Genomic DNA, 18,288 nt, shown 5'->3' on the forward strand with positions numbered 1-18,288 from the left:
TGTGCGACCGCTGCGGCTTTAGGCAGATCCTCCTCTGATGAGGTAATGCACGGGCTGGATGAGGAGGCAGAGCGAGAGAGGAGGGAGGTGAGCGCCTCGAAGACGGATCTGTAATTTATGTCTTTGACTTTTGATTTATGAAGGGAAAGGGTTTTTCCCTCAGAGATGCATGCTCCTTCTCAGTGACCAGTCATCAACTGGTGGCTGCTGGTCAGCATCATCACAGCATCGTCGTGTCTTGATGGGGGGCAATACAAATGTTCTCCTTCATTCAATCATTCAATATGTCAATATTTCTGGATTGTCCCAAACGTTGTGAAATGAATATTATTATTTCATTGTTCATACAGTGTATAAAAACCAAGGGTAAAATGTTTTATGTGATTGAGGAAAGTTTCCACTCAGCTTTCACCATTGGCAATACAAAAAAAAAGACAGAAAGTTGGATAGAAATTCAGCTTGTGTGTATCCGCATGCGTGCACGCGATGCACAAACGTGTATTCGGCTAATGGCCTTTCCACAAGTATGTGCTCACGTCTTTTATCTCACTTCTTTGGTGACGGCTGTTATCTCCCCGGACTCTGGGTCTCTTTGCCGAGGAATGCCACCAGACTTCGCTGACATTCGGGACAATTGCTTCCTGTTTTAACTGTCATGGGTCACCGAGGTCAGAGGTCAGGGTCAATTTCAGCTGTTGTGCTCAGGGTCGTAGGGGAACGCCACCTGGTCCTTGGGCCGCGGCGATTCCTGCATATTAGTCTCTCCGAACAATACGCTTCACTTTTGACATTCTTTAACATGCCGTCGGTGGAACGAGGTTGTTTTCAACTGTTCGGCTTCTGTCGACGCGTCATCCGAAGGTTAACTCTTTGTTGTGCTTGAACGCATTGTTGCCCGCGTAGGTAGGGAGAGGGAAGGTCAGCGCACTAAGTGCCGTCTCGGCGGCAATCACCTCTGCTGCAGCGCTCACACCTGTTTCTAAGAGACTTGTGGCAGCTTCCCATTTGTGAACACTGCTTGACTGACCCTGAATGTGGCTCACTACCAACGCAAACAACATCGCGTCCTCGTCACCGCAGTCTTGTCAATACTGTACAAATCCTGCACCTCACTTTGAAGCTGCCATTAGCCAAAATGAACTGGACTTAATGGCTGCTGATTGCATTCCTGCACTGGCCACCGCCTCCATTTTCAGTGATCTGTTGGTTTAAGTACATGCTGGCATAATTGAGGTCTCTCCCTTGATTAGATTTGCACCAGCTTTTAACAAAGCCTGCTCGAACTTAATCCAATGAGCCCCATTGTAGCGAGGGCCGAGGGATGACATCGCTCCTGGTTAGCTTCAAAATCAACGGAGCCACGGAGCAATTAGAGGCTGCGGCGATAAGGAGGTCGGACAGCTGAAACCACCGACACGATGCGTCTCAGCGCTCACGTGATCACGAGTGGCCGACTGAGCAATAATTCATACACAGAATGACCTTTTTTTTACTTTGTGAAAATACTAACTTTTTTCCCCTAAATTTAACTTAATTAACTAAATTTAATTTAGCTAAAATGATTTTAATTAAGAATGAAACACGAAGCAATAAAGCAACAATCCCCTCCGGCACCATTAAAACATGGTGCCTGGTTTTGACTGGATTATTTAATGTCTTGTGCGACTGGAGCTGTCACTTCTACACACTGAGGCCCTAACGCAGTGTGTCGCCTGCCACTGGTGGCGAGTGGACGTCCCGTAGTTTCACACAGTTACACAGACAGCATGCGCTCAGCAGACCTGACCCACTAGGGCTGAACGGAGCAGCCAGCAGGGTGCAGAGGTGTCGGCTCTGGCTGCGTCCCCTGGTGACACCTGCTCGTCCATAATCACAGTCAGAGACTAAAGCGCCTCCTGACCTGTGGCTGTCTCACACACACTCAATCCCCGTAATCTTCTCCTTTGTTCTCTGTCACCGTCAATTAGTCATGTACCGGGAGTCAGCCAGAGGAAAGCCTGTGTGTGTGTGTGTGTGTGTGAGAGAGGATACATGCCCATGCATGAAATGTTTAATTACACTTAACTGCTACTGTATCTGCTGTATGCATTTATGTCTCAATAAGAAGTCGACTACGTCTACCGAGTGTGCTAGTCATTGTCAAAGTCATTTCTCTTAAGCAAAGTGTCCAAAAAATACAAAAGTTGTACGTTTCAATTTGGAATATTATATCTTTTATTACAGTAAATTGAGTACCTTTGGGTCTTGAGGTGTTTGTGGGGTAAAAAGTCATTTCAAAGGGTCTTTTCCACTAGCTTTGCCATTTATACTATATGAAAAATAATTGTGAGACTTAAAACAATTATTCATTTTAATTTATGTTTAAAATTCTGGTGAATATAGTAAAATGTTCTCTATGACCTCAAAGTAAAAAGAACAAAAAAAACATTATTGTATAACCTGAAAAAAAGAAAAAGAGAAGGCTGCACCCTTTGGTCTATTAAAGGTTCTTTCCAGATACACACACCTGAGACAGACTTTATTCGCGATGTTTATCTTCACGTCACTTTACAGGATTGTACATTGACTTGGTCTAATTGATCTCTCCTCGTCCAGATCAGTGTCTAGATTAAGAACAGGAAGGTTTCTGACAGGGCCAAGACTCCCTTTCTCTCTCTTTATCGCTTCTGAACATCTCTGCGGTATCTGTGAACCCTCCTCTGCCTCCTCACCTCCGCCCTTCTCAACAATAGGATTTCATGCTGACTAAAAATAGGCCTGAACAAGTTGGCGCTCACCTGTTCAAGCTGCAACTAATCCACAACTATTTCCACGGTTCCCTTGAGGTTCAATGATTCGGCCCGTAAGGTGCCAGGGGATGAGCAGGCATGCTGGTACGTCAGACAGAGAGAGAGAGACGTCAAGAGGGAGGGAAAGGGGAAGGATTTTGGATGCAGGCCCAGTTCGCGAAGAGCTGTTTTGGAAATAAAAACCTATTGATCGTGGTTTCAGGATGTTTCTGCCGTGCATTTCTGATGTTGTTGTGTTTTGGCAGGACATGAATAGCAGTTCAGAAAGGAGCGATTTGTAAACACATTGGTTTACTTGGTTTATTATTGGTTTGCGTGACTTTTAAACATGAATATGGTATATTCTGTACCCCACCTTTTCTGCCTCCTGTGTTTACAGGTTGACAGTTGCTTTTATCCAGTGTGATAAAATGCACTTCGGTTTACACCGGAAAAAAATATGGTATTATGTGAGCCAGGGACATTTAAGACTGTGTTAACTGTGATATGAACATGTGTGTGTGTGTGTGTGTGTGTGTGTGTGTTGAAGAGGGCAAGCAGCTCCAGAGTGCTTGTGATAGCCTTTCGAAGACGCTCCAAAATGCTTGGCTCCCTTTCAGAAGCTGGATCACTCGCTGGTAGAGATAGAGATTTGATGTTGTTGCCAGTTTGTCGTTATTAAAAGATACTTGTTCAGATATGCAGTGAAAACTGCTGCGTTAGACGACGAAAAAAAAAAATACAAAAGCAAATGATTTATCATTTTCCTGCCATAAATCAATCTATGGAGTCTTACTCAATAATTAATGTCTATTGGCATATGACCCTATGTGCCATACAGTAAACAGCATGTCTCATAACTATGTATGAGATCTTGTAGTCAGCTAATATACGGCTGAAAGGCCGGGTGACAAGCCCAGGGTCCTAATAAATCAGCCATATCTAATGAACCTCCTAATTGTGATTTACAGCCTGCAAAGCCCAGTGCTGCGATGGAGAGAGGGACGGCTTGAAAGGGAGAGAGAAAGAGAAAACGAGAGAGTAGTCAGAGAACACTGCTTTATTAAAAACGCTGCTTCCAGCGACTGTGGAGTTCTTGCGCGAGAGGTTTGTCCAGATATGATACTCAATGCGTTACAAATCAGAAGGGCTGGACGAGGGACTGTTACACTCGCAGTCCGATCCACAACAGAGAGAAAAGAGGCTGGGATGTTTATATGTTCACTCAAATTAGTAATCTGAGAGTTTCAGGTTCTTTAAAAAAAAAAGGTGTTATTTACTGCCTGTGGCGATTCTGCATTTTCAGTGCAATCAGTACTGGCATGTTAGTTGTTGACAGTTTTTTTGTTGAGTTTCTCGGAGTCAGTTTGTGGTGTTCTTCTTTTTGCTGCTCCCGATATACAATTCGTCTCCTATTTATTCTAACTGAGTAAAAACATGCGGCACGTTGCTTCGGCGCCAGAATGAGTCCTTCTGACCAACGGATGTCAAAGCACTCATGAGCCAGTGGTACAACCGAAACTCAACCCTAGTGTCCGATGCACAGATGCACACGGTGCCAGACTTTCCCCTCTTGACGTCGTGTCATGTTGGACTGAACAGCCCCACCTGAGTCTTAAATATTTGCCCTGATTCAAGGGCTTAGGCCCATGTGAATAACAGCTGGCCTGACAGGCTGATTAACACCCTACGTGGCTTTGTGCACTGTGAACAATGGATATTCGCTGTGGGCCGGTAAAAGACAATGGATAACTTGTGCGGTATATAGGGACCGACCTCATAACACTCACTTACACCTCTCTACACTCCGAGGCTGGAACAGTGTGTGTGTGTGTGTGTGTGTGTACATATGTTTTACATGCACTCTCTGATGTTTCTATTTCAGAGAAAGGTAGAGCATGATTCAGGTTATTCACTTTCGTGGCCTGTTTTTTCTCTTAGCTGGTAATGAACTGGCCTCTGAACTGCATCTTCAACATTTCTGCTCTACTACGTGTTTATTGAATGTAGGCTGCTCGTCCAGGGTATCAGGTATGTCTCATCAAGTCACGCCTTAGATTGTCCCTCTGTTATTTGCAGACATTTCTTGGAAAATGTGATGAATTATTTTCATAGATTGCAGGTTTTTAGTGTGAATATGAATAGCGCTTCAAACCGCTGGCTGAATATATGATCTGAATTTAATTTTTTAAGGTAAGAGTGTTACACAAACTCGGGATGTGTTAACGTTTTTATCAAATTCCTAAACACACAACACACTCTTCCTCTTGACATTTCTGTATTTGTGGCAGAGTTGCACGCTGCCAAAATGAGAGGAATCTAAATCCTGCGTTCTGAGCCCAGATGACTTGTTAGACCCATCTGCACACATTATGCATGCAGGCCGGTCAATAATTCAATAAAAATATGTTGTTTATTGACCAACCAGAAGTAGCATGGCTCTGAATAATGTAGCCACGTCATGCTAACAAATCTGAGGAGATCCTCAGGGCTCTTTCTCAGATAGGGAACAAAGCTCATTGTCAGCGGATAGAGAGGCAACTGGGATTACAATGGGGGCATCCAGTGAAATGACTTGTCAGTCTTAATCTGGGATTAGACGGCTTTCAAGCCTCCTGGGTGCTCTAAAAGCCACCTGTTTGGACGCTCCTGGAGATGGTGTTACACCCTGACGGCTTGTTTGGTTCTAATTCTTTTGTTTACAATAAAGTCCTAGATTATTTTGCTTCGCCATTATAAAGACTCAAATACGTGCAAATGAATTCATGAATGTAATTTATCACGAAATGGGAGTGATTTTTAGTCTAACTCGGAACGTGTAATTGGTTTCGATGCCTTGGCATTTTATTATTTGTGTCGCCAAATCAAAGATTGAAAACCAAGAACGTACATGTATTACTACTGTTCTCTACATTGTGGAGTGTTCGAGAGCCATTTCAGTTCCCCTGCGCGATCATGTCACCTTAACTCATCGTTCCCGTGATTTATGAATGTTAAGCAGGGATAGACAAACGCAGTAGATTAGCAACGTCGGCGAACAGTAAACGTGGATGTCTGATGATTGTTCTCAGCTGCAGTGAGACCTCTTTAGTCCTGCAATGATTTATTGAAGATCGCTTTTTTTTTTTTGCGGCTAGCCTCAGGGCTAATGCAGTCACTCTGAAAAATGTGTGAGGGCAGCTGTCGTATTGCCACAGGCTTCTGCCGTGATTTTCTGCTGTTGATGTCTCCCTGAAATAGACCGCCAATGACACTTTTGAAACTTAACCCTTTGCAACATTATCCTGCTTTGATAGCTAGTCTGCTTAGTTTATTCGACAGAAATGCGCAGTTAACATTTTGCATTCCATGGGTGCTTAATTAAAAGATCCACTGCATCTTGTTACCGGATAATTAATTTTTGCGAGATGATTCGATGTACATATATACATTTAAATACACATTGTATATTTCATATTCTCCCTGGATAAAAAGGTTATCCATAGTGTCATTTCTTTCCTTCAGATAATAGGATTTCCCCTTGTTTACAGCTTCTGTCAACTATATGGAGAGGTCAAAGCACAGCGAGGCTTAAAACTTGTGTAACAAGCTTATTTGCGCAGCATAGTGGCATTATGTTTGTCCCCAAAGAGATCAACGTGTGAAAATAAGGATGGTGGCTTGAAGTAAGAGGACAGGTGGTGGTCCAGTGCTGCATCAGCTGCTGATGCGTATTACCTCCTGTAAGGTGTTTGTCAAATGGCAAGCTGTATGTGCCTTAAGCTGATATAGATCTGAGGTGACAAGAGGTGAGGAGAAACAGATGATGAGACAGAGAAAGATAGCACAGTAAGTGTCGATGTATCGATTTGAATAAACAAAGAAGATTCATAACAACTCTTTGTTTTGTTTAGATCATTGTTGAAGGAATTAAAGCTACCATATCTCTTGTAGATGTCATACTTATAAAATATTTAATTAACTGGTATATTTGTTAGATAATTACTTTGTGTTCAGACTCTTATAAAAAAGAATTCTGGCCAGGGTTTGGATATGGTGGTCTGCTCGAAGGCATGACTTTCATTTTGATCGTGGCATAGCATTATATAGATTTAAAACTACTCCATATTAAATGGACAAATAACATGTTTGCATATTAGATACTACATAAGTATAAAGGAAATTGTTATCATGTTTTTATTTTCATATTTTCACCTTTACAGTAAGTATAAGTATATCCATTTGGGTGGCTGTGGCTCATGTGTTACAGCGGGTTGTTCACTAATTTGAAGGTCAGTGGTTCGATCCTCGGCTCCTCCAGTCCGCATGCCGAAGTGTTCTTGGGCAAGACACCGAACCCCAAATTGCTCCTGCTCTGTCATCAGTGTGTGAAGAAGGTTGCTTCCTCTCTTGTAGGTCTCATGTATATAGTCGAATGTTTCTCTATAATTCGAAACGCCACAACAAGCAGTCACAGGGTACAGATGGAGAAGCGAAGCTTTACACAATCATCAGTTACATCTAAAATGATGCTTCACTAGATAAGCTCAACTGTACTTGACATGCACTTTGAAGCCTCAACCTCGTCCTTTCACTACTCATTGGAACCGTTTTGCGATTGTTCTACCTACTACCTTTGGGTCAAACAATTTCCATTAGTTGTCTTTTATTTTATTGTTACACTCGAGTTACATAGATATAAATGGAAATGGTTAATGGACTGTATAATTATTTTTTAGCTGTCAACATACAAAGATGCCTTGTGCTGATTCATCAGGGTTATTTCTATTAAGTATCGTTCTAAGTCTGCTGTTTTATAGGCAGAATGAATCTGTTTATGTGATGGCATACCTACCTGGACAATGTGGTCTACTTTAAGGATTAAGAAACAAAATATTCACACTGACCATGTCTTCTAACTACTGTGGGCGGGAGTTTCCAGACAAACAGTCCTTTTGAGCCACCGAGTGTTGACTTTGGTCTTCAATGGTTTCTTCAATGGTTTACTCTGTATCGTTGCCACGAAGCAGATAAATGTATATGTGTACTGTATTTGTGTTAGCCAGGGGTGTGTTCGCGTGCCAGGTAAAATAACAAGCACAAGGGAGGGTGTTGGTCAATAAGGCTGCCTCTGGATTTCTGGGGGTCTGCGGTTTTGGTCTCAAGGTACAGAGGTACAGAGCCTGAACACAGAGACCAAGCATAGTGGTGTGTGTTTACGCTCACTGTACAAACGACGCATTCATCATTTTCTGAGTGCTCCATCATTGGCTTTAATTGAGATTTTCCATCGGCAGGACTAATGGAGACATCAGAACCCATGTTTGCTCCAGGTGTCCATCCGACGAGAGACAAAATCCTGAAATTGCAATGTTTGTCTGTGTTAAGAGCTGAGTATAATCCGTGGACCACTTTCAAAGGAAAATATTTCGCTCAAAATATTCAATTCCCTAGGACAACCAACAGGACATTATTACAAACTTTTACCTGTTGCACTTTGTATCCAAGTATTACCAAGTAATATGGTGATCCAGTTTCAAGTCAATTAATCTCACCATGAGAATGTGCCTTTTGATTATTTCTTTAGTTTAGAGCAATTCATGTGGAATGTCATTGATTAATTTAAAGAATACATCCCCATTGAAAGGATATTAACCTGCTAAACAAAACAGAAAGAAATACTAATATGGAAGTTTTTCAGATGACAACTGCACTATAATCTTTCAGAAAGAAATAGGTCAGTTCAGTAAGAGTTGATTCAGTCACACTGGGTACCCTGCAAGAATGCTACCCATTCCCCTCGGACATCCTGACGGTTGCAAACAATTGCAATAACTACACCCAGCTCTTCGGTGTAACACTGATGGTCACACGATGGCTCCTGTTTACCTGGTAATCACAAGAGGATTTGGTCGTGACAGCTGATTGATGCACATGCTGCTCTGACCCAACCATCTCTCCCTGCATCTGCCCTCTCTTTACCTCCCTCCATTGTTCCACTAAAGCCAAGAAAATGTCATAGAACACCCACAGTTGTGTGTTATACGCCCCCAGCTTTGAAATGGAGCAGCTCTTTGTCAGCTCCGCTGGCTGGGGAGCTGCAGAGCTGTCCCTGACAGTCCAACCCATGTTAATGGTTTGGAATTTCAGAAAACAAAACTGCTTTTCTTGCTATTATGGCAGTGACGCAATGGGCTGGTTTGGGGGTAACTGGTGTTGCTATTGAATGTGTCTATTTTGGGCTGAAGAGTTGGGCCAAGGGAATCTCTGGGAGAAAACAAGGCAGCGTGTGTGTGTGTGTGTGTGTGTGTGTGTGTGTGTGTTCGCATTCCACATGTCTGACCTATGACAGTGCCCTCTGTTTGCAGGGCTGTGCGATGATCTAATGAGAGTCCAGACAGACCCAAGATTTAGGCGCGGGGAGAGTTGTTCTCGTACAAGGCCAATTCTCAATATATTTATCCAGGGAAATAACTGAGCACACATGTTCTTTTTGGCAACGCCCTGCCGCTCACTCACACCTGGGAGTTGCCTGGTACAACCACAGACTTCCACCGAGGGCCACCAAACAATGTCACTGTAGCAATTTGACCTGACGGAAGCAGACATTGGGAGGCAACTTGATAGATGCAATGATGTTGCATTATGGGAAGGGTAGGATCCAGCACCTTTTCTTTATTTCTAAATGAATCCCTTCAGGTTCTGATGGTCTCTGTGGAGTACCTCAACTTTCTGGAAGCCAACACTGCAGTACATTGCTGGAGTGTATCCCGTTAAAAAGTAATATAACAACTTTTGTAGATTTGGCCATAATTTCATTTAAAAAACGATTTACAGAGAAGAAGCCTAATGGGGCAAGAATCAGTCTTTGTCAAACTTTGGCCTGTCATACTTGCCATAGTTTGCTTGCTCTTTTTGCATACAACGAGGCATTGTCGCAGACATTATGGGTGTGTTCATTTTTCCGAAAATACGACGGTAAATATTATGACTAAACTAACTTACAGCTTAGTTAGATGTTGGTGTGTCAACTCGTCTCTGCTTTGGTGAGTTCAGTGTCATCCGTGCAAGTAGAAATGAGAAAACCACATTAAAAATCAAGTTGCAATGAACCAAGTGCTCTTTTGTGCCTATTTTGTAGTGATGTAGCTTGTGTTCCTACAGGCCCTGCTCGCTCATACAGAACTATGATTCCATTCGACCCTTATGACAGCGTCCCTTTGCTCTTTCACTGTATTCTCTTGTCAGGACTGTCCAACAGACAAATCCAAGGAAAGTCCTCGGTTTTCTTTCTCTCCTCTCATCTGCTGTCTCTTTTTCCTCTTTGGTATTTCCCACTTCCTCAGCTATCCAGCTGGGGCGGCTGGAGATTTTACACCCAATTGGTCGAGTCGGACGCCTTTGTCGGAGCCCTTCTCTCGCTCCACAAGTGGCAGAAGGGACCTGGGTTGTGAATGGAGCTTTGTGTACTGTTTTTCTAAGAGGGGGCCCTCTCTCTCCCGCTCTCATCTGTCACAGGTCCCTCTCCGTCCACACTCCACAATGCCTGATTGTTTCTGCCAAGTCGCCAGGTTCCAGGCCAGATCTGAACAACACTTTCCTGCCAAATTCTGACCCCGTTTTTTCGTTTTTCTTCCACTCACAAAGGGATTCTGAGTTACTGTCCACGATTCAGAGGGGGACCTAGCCTGCTGTACACCAGCAACAGTTTGTTGAGTGTGTTTTTGACTTAAAGGCCGTAAGAATGTCCATAGTAAGCAAAGGAAGCAGGGGAACCTGAACCCAAATGATCAAAGGGAACAGTGAGTAACATTGCTGAGTAAACCTTTATTATCATTATTTATTACATGCATTCATTCAGATTGTATCAATAGACTGCTAGCCATAATTGTGGGATAATCTTCCAGAATTCCATGCTCATAAAAACTGTAAAACTGTATGAAAATCGCAACTCTTCACTCGACAGTGCGTGCTGTGTTTAGTTATCAACCAGGCCATCTCACCACGCCTTTCCAAGGAATATGTCAGACGGGAGAACCGCTTTCAGGGGAAAAAGTTGATGTTTTTCTAGATGTCTGATGAAAAGATTTTTGGAGCACCTCAAGGTGATGAGTGTGTGAAAAGATGAATTTGTTTTTGGAGTTGTCATTATCGTCACATTGCTGTTTACCCGAGAGCATCAATGTATCCAAAGTCATTTTTCGGTTTGGTCTCATTGGGAGGTGGTTGCTCCTTCTGCTATGATCACTACATTTCTTCCTGGGTCTCGGGGGGAGGTCCTTATTTTGTCAGACATACAGGCTGCAGCTAGGAGAAAAAGACTTGTGTTCTTGGGCAAGTACCTCATATTTCTCAGAAATTAAGACGAATAATGAATGCCCATGTATCATTTTTAGCACTCTATTATCTTCTTGTCTCAAATGGATCCTTGCTTGAGTAGGAAATCATGGTTAAACTAAGAGTCTGGACAGGAAAAAAACCCAACTGCAGTTGGTATGTTCTTCTGCTAAAGTAGAAGGATCCGGTTTTAGTGATCGCTGACGTCCCAAAATATAGAACAGCATCTCGCTGTTTTTCTCCATGTCATGACAATAACAGCTGCAGGCTGATGGCAACACATAAATGGGCTGGATGGGAGTTCCTCCTCTATCGCTTGTAATTATTGTGTTGACTTACAGTTCGCTTTTCCCTTTGTCCATATGCAGCAACCCATTACTTTGTGAACAGCTGGAGAATTCATCTGATAATCAGCTGTGTTTTGGCTACTCCAAAAAAAGACCAACAGTCTCAGCAACAAAGCAAGACAGAGCCCAAACTCATTTGCTGTGTTGAAAACAAACCATTGCTATTCATCCCAACTCCAACGTGTGTCGTATGAGGGGAAACTACAATAGCGCCCTAATGTCAGTTTAACGTTTGCAGAATGTCAAACTCCAGAAACAATGGAGTCATGTAAACTCCAGTAATGTGATTATTTGACTCAACGAGTGCATGAAGTACACCAACCAACCAGCCACAAAAGGACCTTGTGTCATCCTTACCAACAAACCATGATACTGTTGCATGATGAAACTATATCAGTGGCAATGATCGAGATATGAGGCTGGGCATTCCTGGCCATATGAGACACCGGTTCCAAGAAACTAAGTCTCCCCCCGTAAACACACCAACCAGCAATATTGTCAGCTAAATATAGGATCTCCTCTGCCCCCCCCCGCTCCCCGTCGGTCTCTCATCGCTCCAGTGTGGATTGCACGAGTTGATCGCGGATTAGTGATCTGCTGTTTGTTGGTTGTCCGGGGTCTTATAATCTCATGTACCCATATCGCTGTGTTAAACAACAAAGGTCTGGAGAAATTGGAACCTCTCACTGACAGCTTAGACAGAAAAAAAGCGCCCCAACATAAAAGATGCTTTCATGAGCATCGTGAAGTGACACTTCACCACATCCCATTAAGTGTGCAGTTTGGGCGTTGGTATTTGTAAAATGCAAAACTCAGTCTAGCATTCTAACGATCAAAGACTAAAAATGCTCAACAGAAAAAAATTCAAACAGCTTCATATTCTGTGCAAAAAGGCTATCGCCTTAGAGGCTAAGCCAAAATGTCTGAAGGTGAGCTGCCTTCATCTTCAAAGTTTTGTTCATAAAAAGGGTTGTGGACAATGTGCTCAGAACTTCTCCTTTTGCATTGTACTGAAACCTCTCCGATGCTGATGCGTTCACATCTGGACACCAAAGCACTGAGATTTGTGGCTGTAAAATCAAAACAAGGAGGTGAAAGATGCTGAAATGAGAGCTGAGCGGAACGGAGCGGAGTCTATTCATATGAAGGTATTGATGACGATACACTTAAATATTTAGTTTGAGCTCTGCTTTGGACCAATTTACCCAATACTTTTATTTTCAACTTTGGGAACTGCAGAGCATGCGGAAGTCAGAATCTCCAGAAACCCCCTAACAAGGATGTTAGAGAAACTTTGAAAAGAACCATGACAAAATAAAAATACAAATACAAATTGAGCGTGAGTAAAATAGACAGTATTACAGTTCAGTCTACAGGAGAAAGTTATGTCATTACGATGGTGTTCTATTAATGGTTCCCCAACGTCTTCAGGTCAGAGGGGGGCGAGTCTCAGCTTTCATCCCATGGCACGATCCTGCCCCTTTTTGATTTAAGCTGTACAACACAGTCACTGGAGGCCAACACAGGTGGTTACAGACAACATGCACTGAACACCGTGATCCCCAGAAACCCTGCGAGTCACGGAAAGCCCTCTTGGTAATGATCTATTTCACGTGTCACATTAAAACTAACTCTACACCATGTTTTGGTGGTTAGCGCGAGTTCTGTCCAACAATTAGAGAGCGCACAGTTCTCACAAACACATTTTAGATCAATGCATTGCACTTTTCTTTTTTGTTGCCTAAGAACTCTCTCCTGCATTCAATCCCTCTACTGCTCTGAGTCATGTTTGTTTTTTTTTACATTTTCTCCGTGTGATCATATTTTTTCCTTAAGTCTACTGCACTTTGGCACTTGGTTTCAGTCTGTTATCTCTTCATCGACTCCAACTGTAAATAATGTCTTACCTTTCGCCGCCTCCCCGCACGTACTGTGCACCCTGCGATCCTGCTCTTTCACTTTTGAGCTATGGGCCAAATTTGTGTTTAAGGGCACAGCAGGAGGCTGCACAAACACACACACACACACACACACACACACACACACACACACATATATATATATATATATAATTCTTGACAGTCTGACAGTTTTTGTCAGAGATTCCCCCTTTGTTGGTTATCACCTTGGAATTTGGTGTGGGGCTGCGTTTGAGTTCGTGGAATTGTTTGTGTGTCTTGTATTTTGGTTTGTGTACTGGGACCTACTGGGACCAAGTGGACGCGAGGACAGAAAAAGGAGTTGAATCATTTCAAGTTTGGCTTGGATTTATATTTAAATTGCAAATTGATTGGAGCGGAGAGTTTCGGGGCAGTAAATGTAGTTAATGAAAGTCCTCATAAGTATGGTGCAACAAAGGGAAGTCATTACAGTAAATGATGTATTAGCCTAATGACTCCCCCAGGCTGAGGCTTACGTTAGAAAAAAAAGAGACTTTTACACTGAAACTCAGTAGCACAGCTTCTGCTTTAGAGCCCTTGATGCTGCTTAATAGATTATCCCGATGGTAGTATGTGCCAAAGTGTGTGTGTGTGTGTGTGTGTGTGTGTGTGTGTGTGTGTGTGTGTGTGTGTGTGTGTGAGCTGGAATGTGCAGTCATTATAAATTGCCCTGAATTTGTATGGATACCATAAATGTGATATGTATTCTAAATTGCTTGTGTGAGAGTGAGCTGTAATTACACCTTGAGTGTGCATGTCTGCATTTTAGATAAAGTTGTGGTTCTGGAGCATCGAATCAAATGCATGGTTCTGAAATCAACAACAGTTTTCTTGTGGCTTTAATATTCACTCAGCGGTGCACAAAAATATGAAAGTACTTTAAATGCTTAAATGCACTACACTTTTTGGTAAATTGAGTTACAGATTGCTGACTTACAATAATCCAGCTGCAGTCATGGCCGCTGCCAAGAAAAAAATGTTCAGACAGTGGACATCATGGAGTACACGGATGCTTCATATTGACAATACGGTGAATATTTGAAGGAGTCCTCAATAAAGATCTAAGATGATTGTCCATCCATCTATTCAGTTGCAGAATACTGTAGAAGAAGAAAATGTGTTTTTTGAAAGAAGGCACTGACAGAAATTTGATCAATACACCTAAGCTAATAAAAATGGCACGCCCACAATAAATTAATTCAACTATTAATAAGTGCAGTATATTAAAATGGGATTTAAATCACCTAACAGGTTTCTTTCTTCTCTTATAGTTAAAATACAACTATACTGTATATACGAAGTACCAAAATATAGATATTCATTTGAAAATGGTGAGAACAGAAAGGCTCAAGTCCCCCCTCTTCTCTCCTCTCACAGAGGAGTCACAGAGCTGTTGTCACCAAAATTGAAAATGTTTATGTTTTTCCTTCTACAGAATGATGTCTTCCATGCGAACAACGCCTCCCTTTCACTCACCGTCGGAGGAAGAGGAAGCGACAGGTCAGGACACCGCCGCCTGGGCCAAGCACGAGCGAGAAGGCCCGAAGGAGACGGCGTCGCCCTCTTCGCATGACCAACCCCACCCGGACGGGCTGCAGCCAATCAAAGAGAAGACGTCGGATATCGAGTGGGAAAGCGTGGGTCCTGCCGCGATGGTGAGGAGTGAATTATGCCCAGGGCTGAGAAATTGACCATATCTTATCTTGAGTTATGTTCCTATAACTCAAATCTATTAAACAAATGTGGTTAGTGTGCGTATGCAGTGTACACACTCTGGGCATGCTGCTCATAAAACACTCATGAAGGAGCAAATTCTCATGCATAATGATGATGGTGCACAATTCACACACACACACACACACACACACACACACACACACACACACACACACGCGCCCCAGTGGTTCTCTCTGGTCTGTGTGCTGCAGGCAGTGCTCTGGGCTGCCCAGTGAGGGTTCTCCTCTAGAGAGTTACACCCTTTGCTTCTTCTCCTCAGTGTTTGTGTGTGTGTGTGTGTGTGTGTGTGTGTGTGTGTGTGTGTGTGTGTGTGTGTGTGTGTGTGTGTGTGTGTGAGAGACAGCGCGTGGTGAGTTTTTACTCGGCTTCAGGTTCTGTTGGTCCCAAATGGACGAGGCGTGTTTGACTTCGGCCTCTGAGGAAAGGAGAAAGTTCTTAGAAGAAAAGTTTCCTCTGGTAGCGGTCGTCAGCCATGTCAAATCTTACTGGGCGTAATAATATTATGTGCCATTTCGAGTATATAACACAGTTATGCTCAATTCTTCTTAGCACACAATAATTAAACATCAGAGTAAGTGATTTCCAACGTAGCATCACTTAACATCGACGTTGTGGGCTCTGAGACCTTGAGGCATTAATGTTCCTGATATGCGGAGAAGGCTCACCTTCTCCCCTGTTTCCCCCGTGCTTCCTTTTCTTCACTCTTCATTTGATCTTTTTTATCAAATAGTCCTTTCTTTACTCTTACCTGAATGTGTCTATTGTCCCTCATGGGCAACCACAGTAGACTCATGAGCTATACAGAATAGATTCTTACAAGTGTGTTCTGGATAAGAAGAAAAAGAAAAGGTAGTTTGCGTCGGCAAAACAATGTAATATTGGATGTTTTCTGGGACCAGTTAGCCAGCAGGAGGAGAAGATTGCAGAACCACACTTTGGCTATTCAGAAAATAAATGGAAGATCGACAATCTTGGGATAGAGGTGACATCATATGCCTGAGTCAAATTGTCATACAATGTTTTAAAGCACATGTCTTTACATACACAGCGCCCTCCAGTTAAGGGACCAGATCAGGGTTCAGTGCCTCGCCCAAGGACAATTTGCAACAGGTTTGGTCATGCACACGAATTGTCTGTGACCTTTGAGTTGATGATTTGAGGTGACCCCACAGACCTTGCTGCCCGCATCACGCCGCTTGTATAACTCCAGGGCGGCGTTATGTGCGGACCTGAAAAAACTCACACCTGAACAATCCAAGAGTGACACACGATCGCCTAATCCTCATTACAGAGGCATCTTCCGCTTAGAGACAAAGTGCTCAACGCGGCCTCCTGGAGCCATTTCAAGGGCGTCTTAAGATCTCGCTGTTAGCCAAAGCCCCTTGTCTTTGAAACCTAAGCCTCCTAAAGTTCCCGGAGATCCCCCCACTCTGTAAGGGGAGGAGAAACCGTCCAGAAATAGCCCCGGTGTTAGAACACCTGCGCTAGAGTGTCTGTTGTGCGAGACAATGTGGTTGTCTGCAAGGGCTCGTACCGTCCTGCGGCCTGCTTGTGCCTCTCGCTTAACCTCGGCAGCAGTGGGACACAAACATCCTGGTCATGCAGCACAAAATAGAAAAACCCATTAGGATGTCTGCCATGCAGTGATCGACTATCGCTATCGAGTTACTGGCTTTGTTTAACCTTCGATTCCAAATTGTCGTCTAAATGTTTAGTTACTCTATTCTATTCATCTCCTTTAGATTTCTTTTTAGTTTAGTTACTCCTAGTGAGTTGGCACCACCTCTGTGTGAACTGTGGAGTTTAAGGTTAACTACAAATCTTATACACCTTTACTAATTGAGAGCAAAGGAAGGGGAGAGATGGGGAATGACACGCAGCCTTCAACTGCAACCTCAACTGACGTGTATTTCTTAATAATAGAATAATAGAAAAAAAATATACAAAAATAGGCCCAGTCCATTCGAAACAATGCAACCAAATGACACTACAGGGCTCCTGATGACAGGTAGATCAAGTACTGAGATCATCACGTTCTGTTGGTGTTTAAATGTATAAAATAATATTGTGGGGACACACAGTACAAAGGTGTATTAGCTATGGGTTTCATTTTTAATTTGTATAGTTAAAAAAAAGAGTGAATGACAGGGCTTAATTTCCCAGAATGCACTTGGTAATGACATACAAAAGTCCCAAATCAAACGCCTTGAACAGCTTGTGACGTTCAATTCTGGTGTGCTGATTTCCCCCGCAGGACAACGAAAGCAATAAGGGCTGCTCAGTCTACCCCTACCAGACCAACTCTACCTCTCCACACAAGCCGGAGGAGGGCTCCAGGGAGCGCGGCGAGCCCATGATGGGCGTCGCATTCGGGACGCCGGAGCGCCGCAAGGGCAGCCTGGCGGACGTGGTGGACACGCTGAAACAGAAGAAGCTCGTGGAGCTGACAAAGACGGAGCAAGACGGTGAGAGGAAGTCCTCACTTCTGAATGTGTGTGTGCGTGTGTGTGTGTGGAAACACACTCATTTCAGCACTTAACATTCATACGCTTACAATTGTCCAGAGCCTGATTCTTCCACTTTACCGAAGCATTTGGTCATTTATGGTCAAATATGAAATGAAATTTAAAAAACTCTAAATGAAACAATTTCAATGACAATGCATTTTTGTCTTTATCTAAAGGGCATTGAGAGAATTAAGGTCATGAGATTCTATAACTTGCATGTAATCCTTCACCTTATATGAAAAAGGAAATATAATGGGAAAGTGATGAATTTGGGTTAAACAGCCCCAATCACATGCTTTTGATACTGAAGAAAGAAGTTACATAACTCATTCATGGATTTCCCTCTTTTCGTAAACCTTTAATTCAAGTTCCCAATTCTTTTTGTGTATTCTATTTCTACGTTTTGGGCAGACTCATTTACTGTGTAACAGCAGAATAAGCAACCGATGACGAGTGTACGTGTCACACTTGTTGCTTGTCCACTTGTCCAGTTGAAATGATTGTTGCAGCTGTTTCAAGTGTTCAAGCTCAAACCCATTCAGAACTGACACCGGACCCAAAGCTGAGCGAGCCAAACAAGCACGGCGGTGCTTGTAATGTCATCCCATGCTGTCGTGTGCTGACAGAAATCCAGATGGATGCCATGTCTGTCTACTTTTGTATACAACAGCTT

At 43.1% G+C, this 18,288-nt stretch overlaps 1 protein-coding gene across 8 annotated transcripts in view; it reads left to right on the top strand.

The window, feature by feature from the left end:
• Nucleotides 1-18,288, top strand: part of LOC118315968 (transcription factor SOX-6-like) — a 94,375-nt gene that overhangs the window by 18,876 nt on the left and 57,211 nt on the right. For all 8 annotated transcript variants that reach the window (XM_035643696.2, XM_035643700.2, XM_035643699.2 and 5 more), the window contains 2 exons: nucleotides 14,807-15,026; nucleotides 17,363-17,573. In XM_035643696.2, coding sequence (XP_035499589.1) covers nucleotides 14,808-15,026; nucleotides 17,363-17,573 — 430 coding nt within the window. In that variant the 5' untranslated portion in view covers nucleotide 14,807. The remainder of the gene's footprint in view (nucleotides 1-14,806; nucleotides 15,027-17,362; nucleotides 17,574-18,288) is intronic.

The sequence above is a fragment of the Scophthalmus maximus genome, chromosome 7 (assembly GCF_022379125.1).
Source record: "Scophthalmus maximus strain ysfricsl-2021 chromosome 7, ASM2237912v1, whole genome shotgun sequence".
Classification (NCBI taxonomy): Eukaryota; Metazoa; Chordata; class Actinopteri; order Pleuronectiformes; family Scophthalmidae; genus Scophthalmus; species Scophthalmus maximus.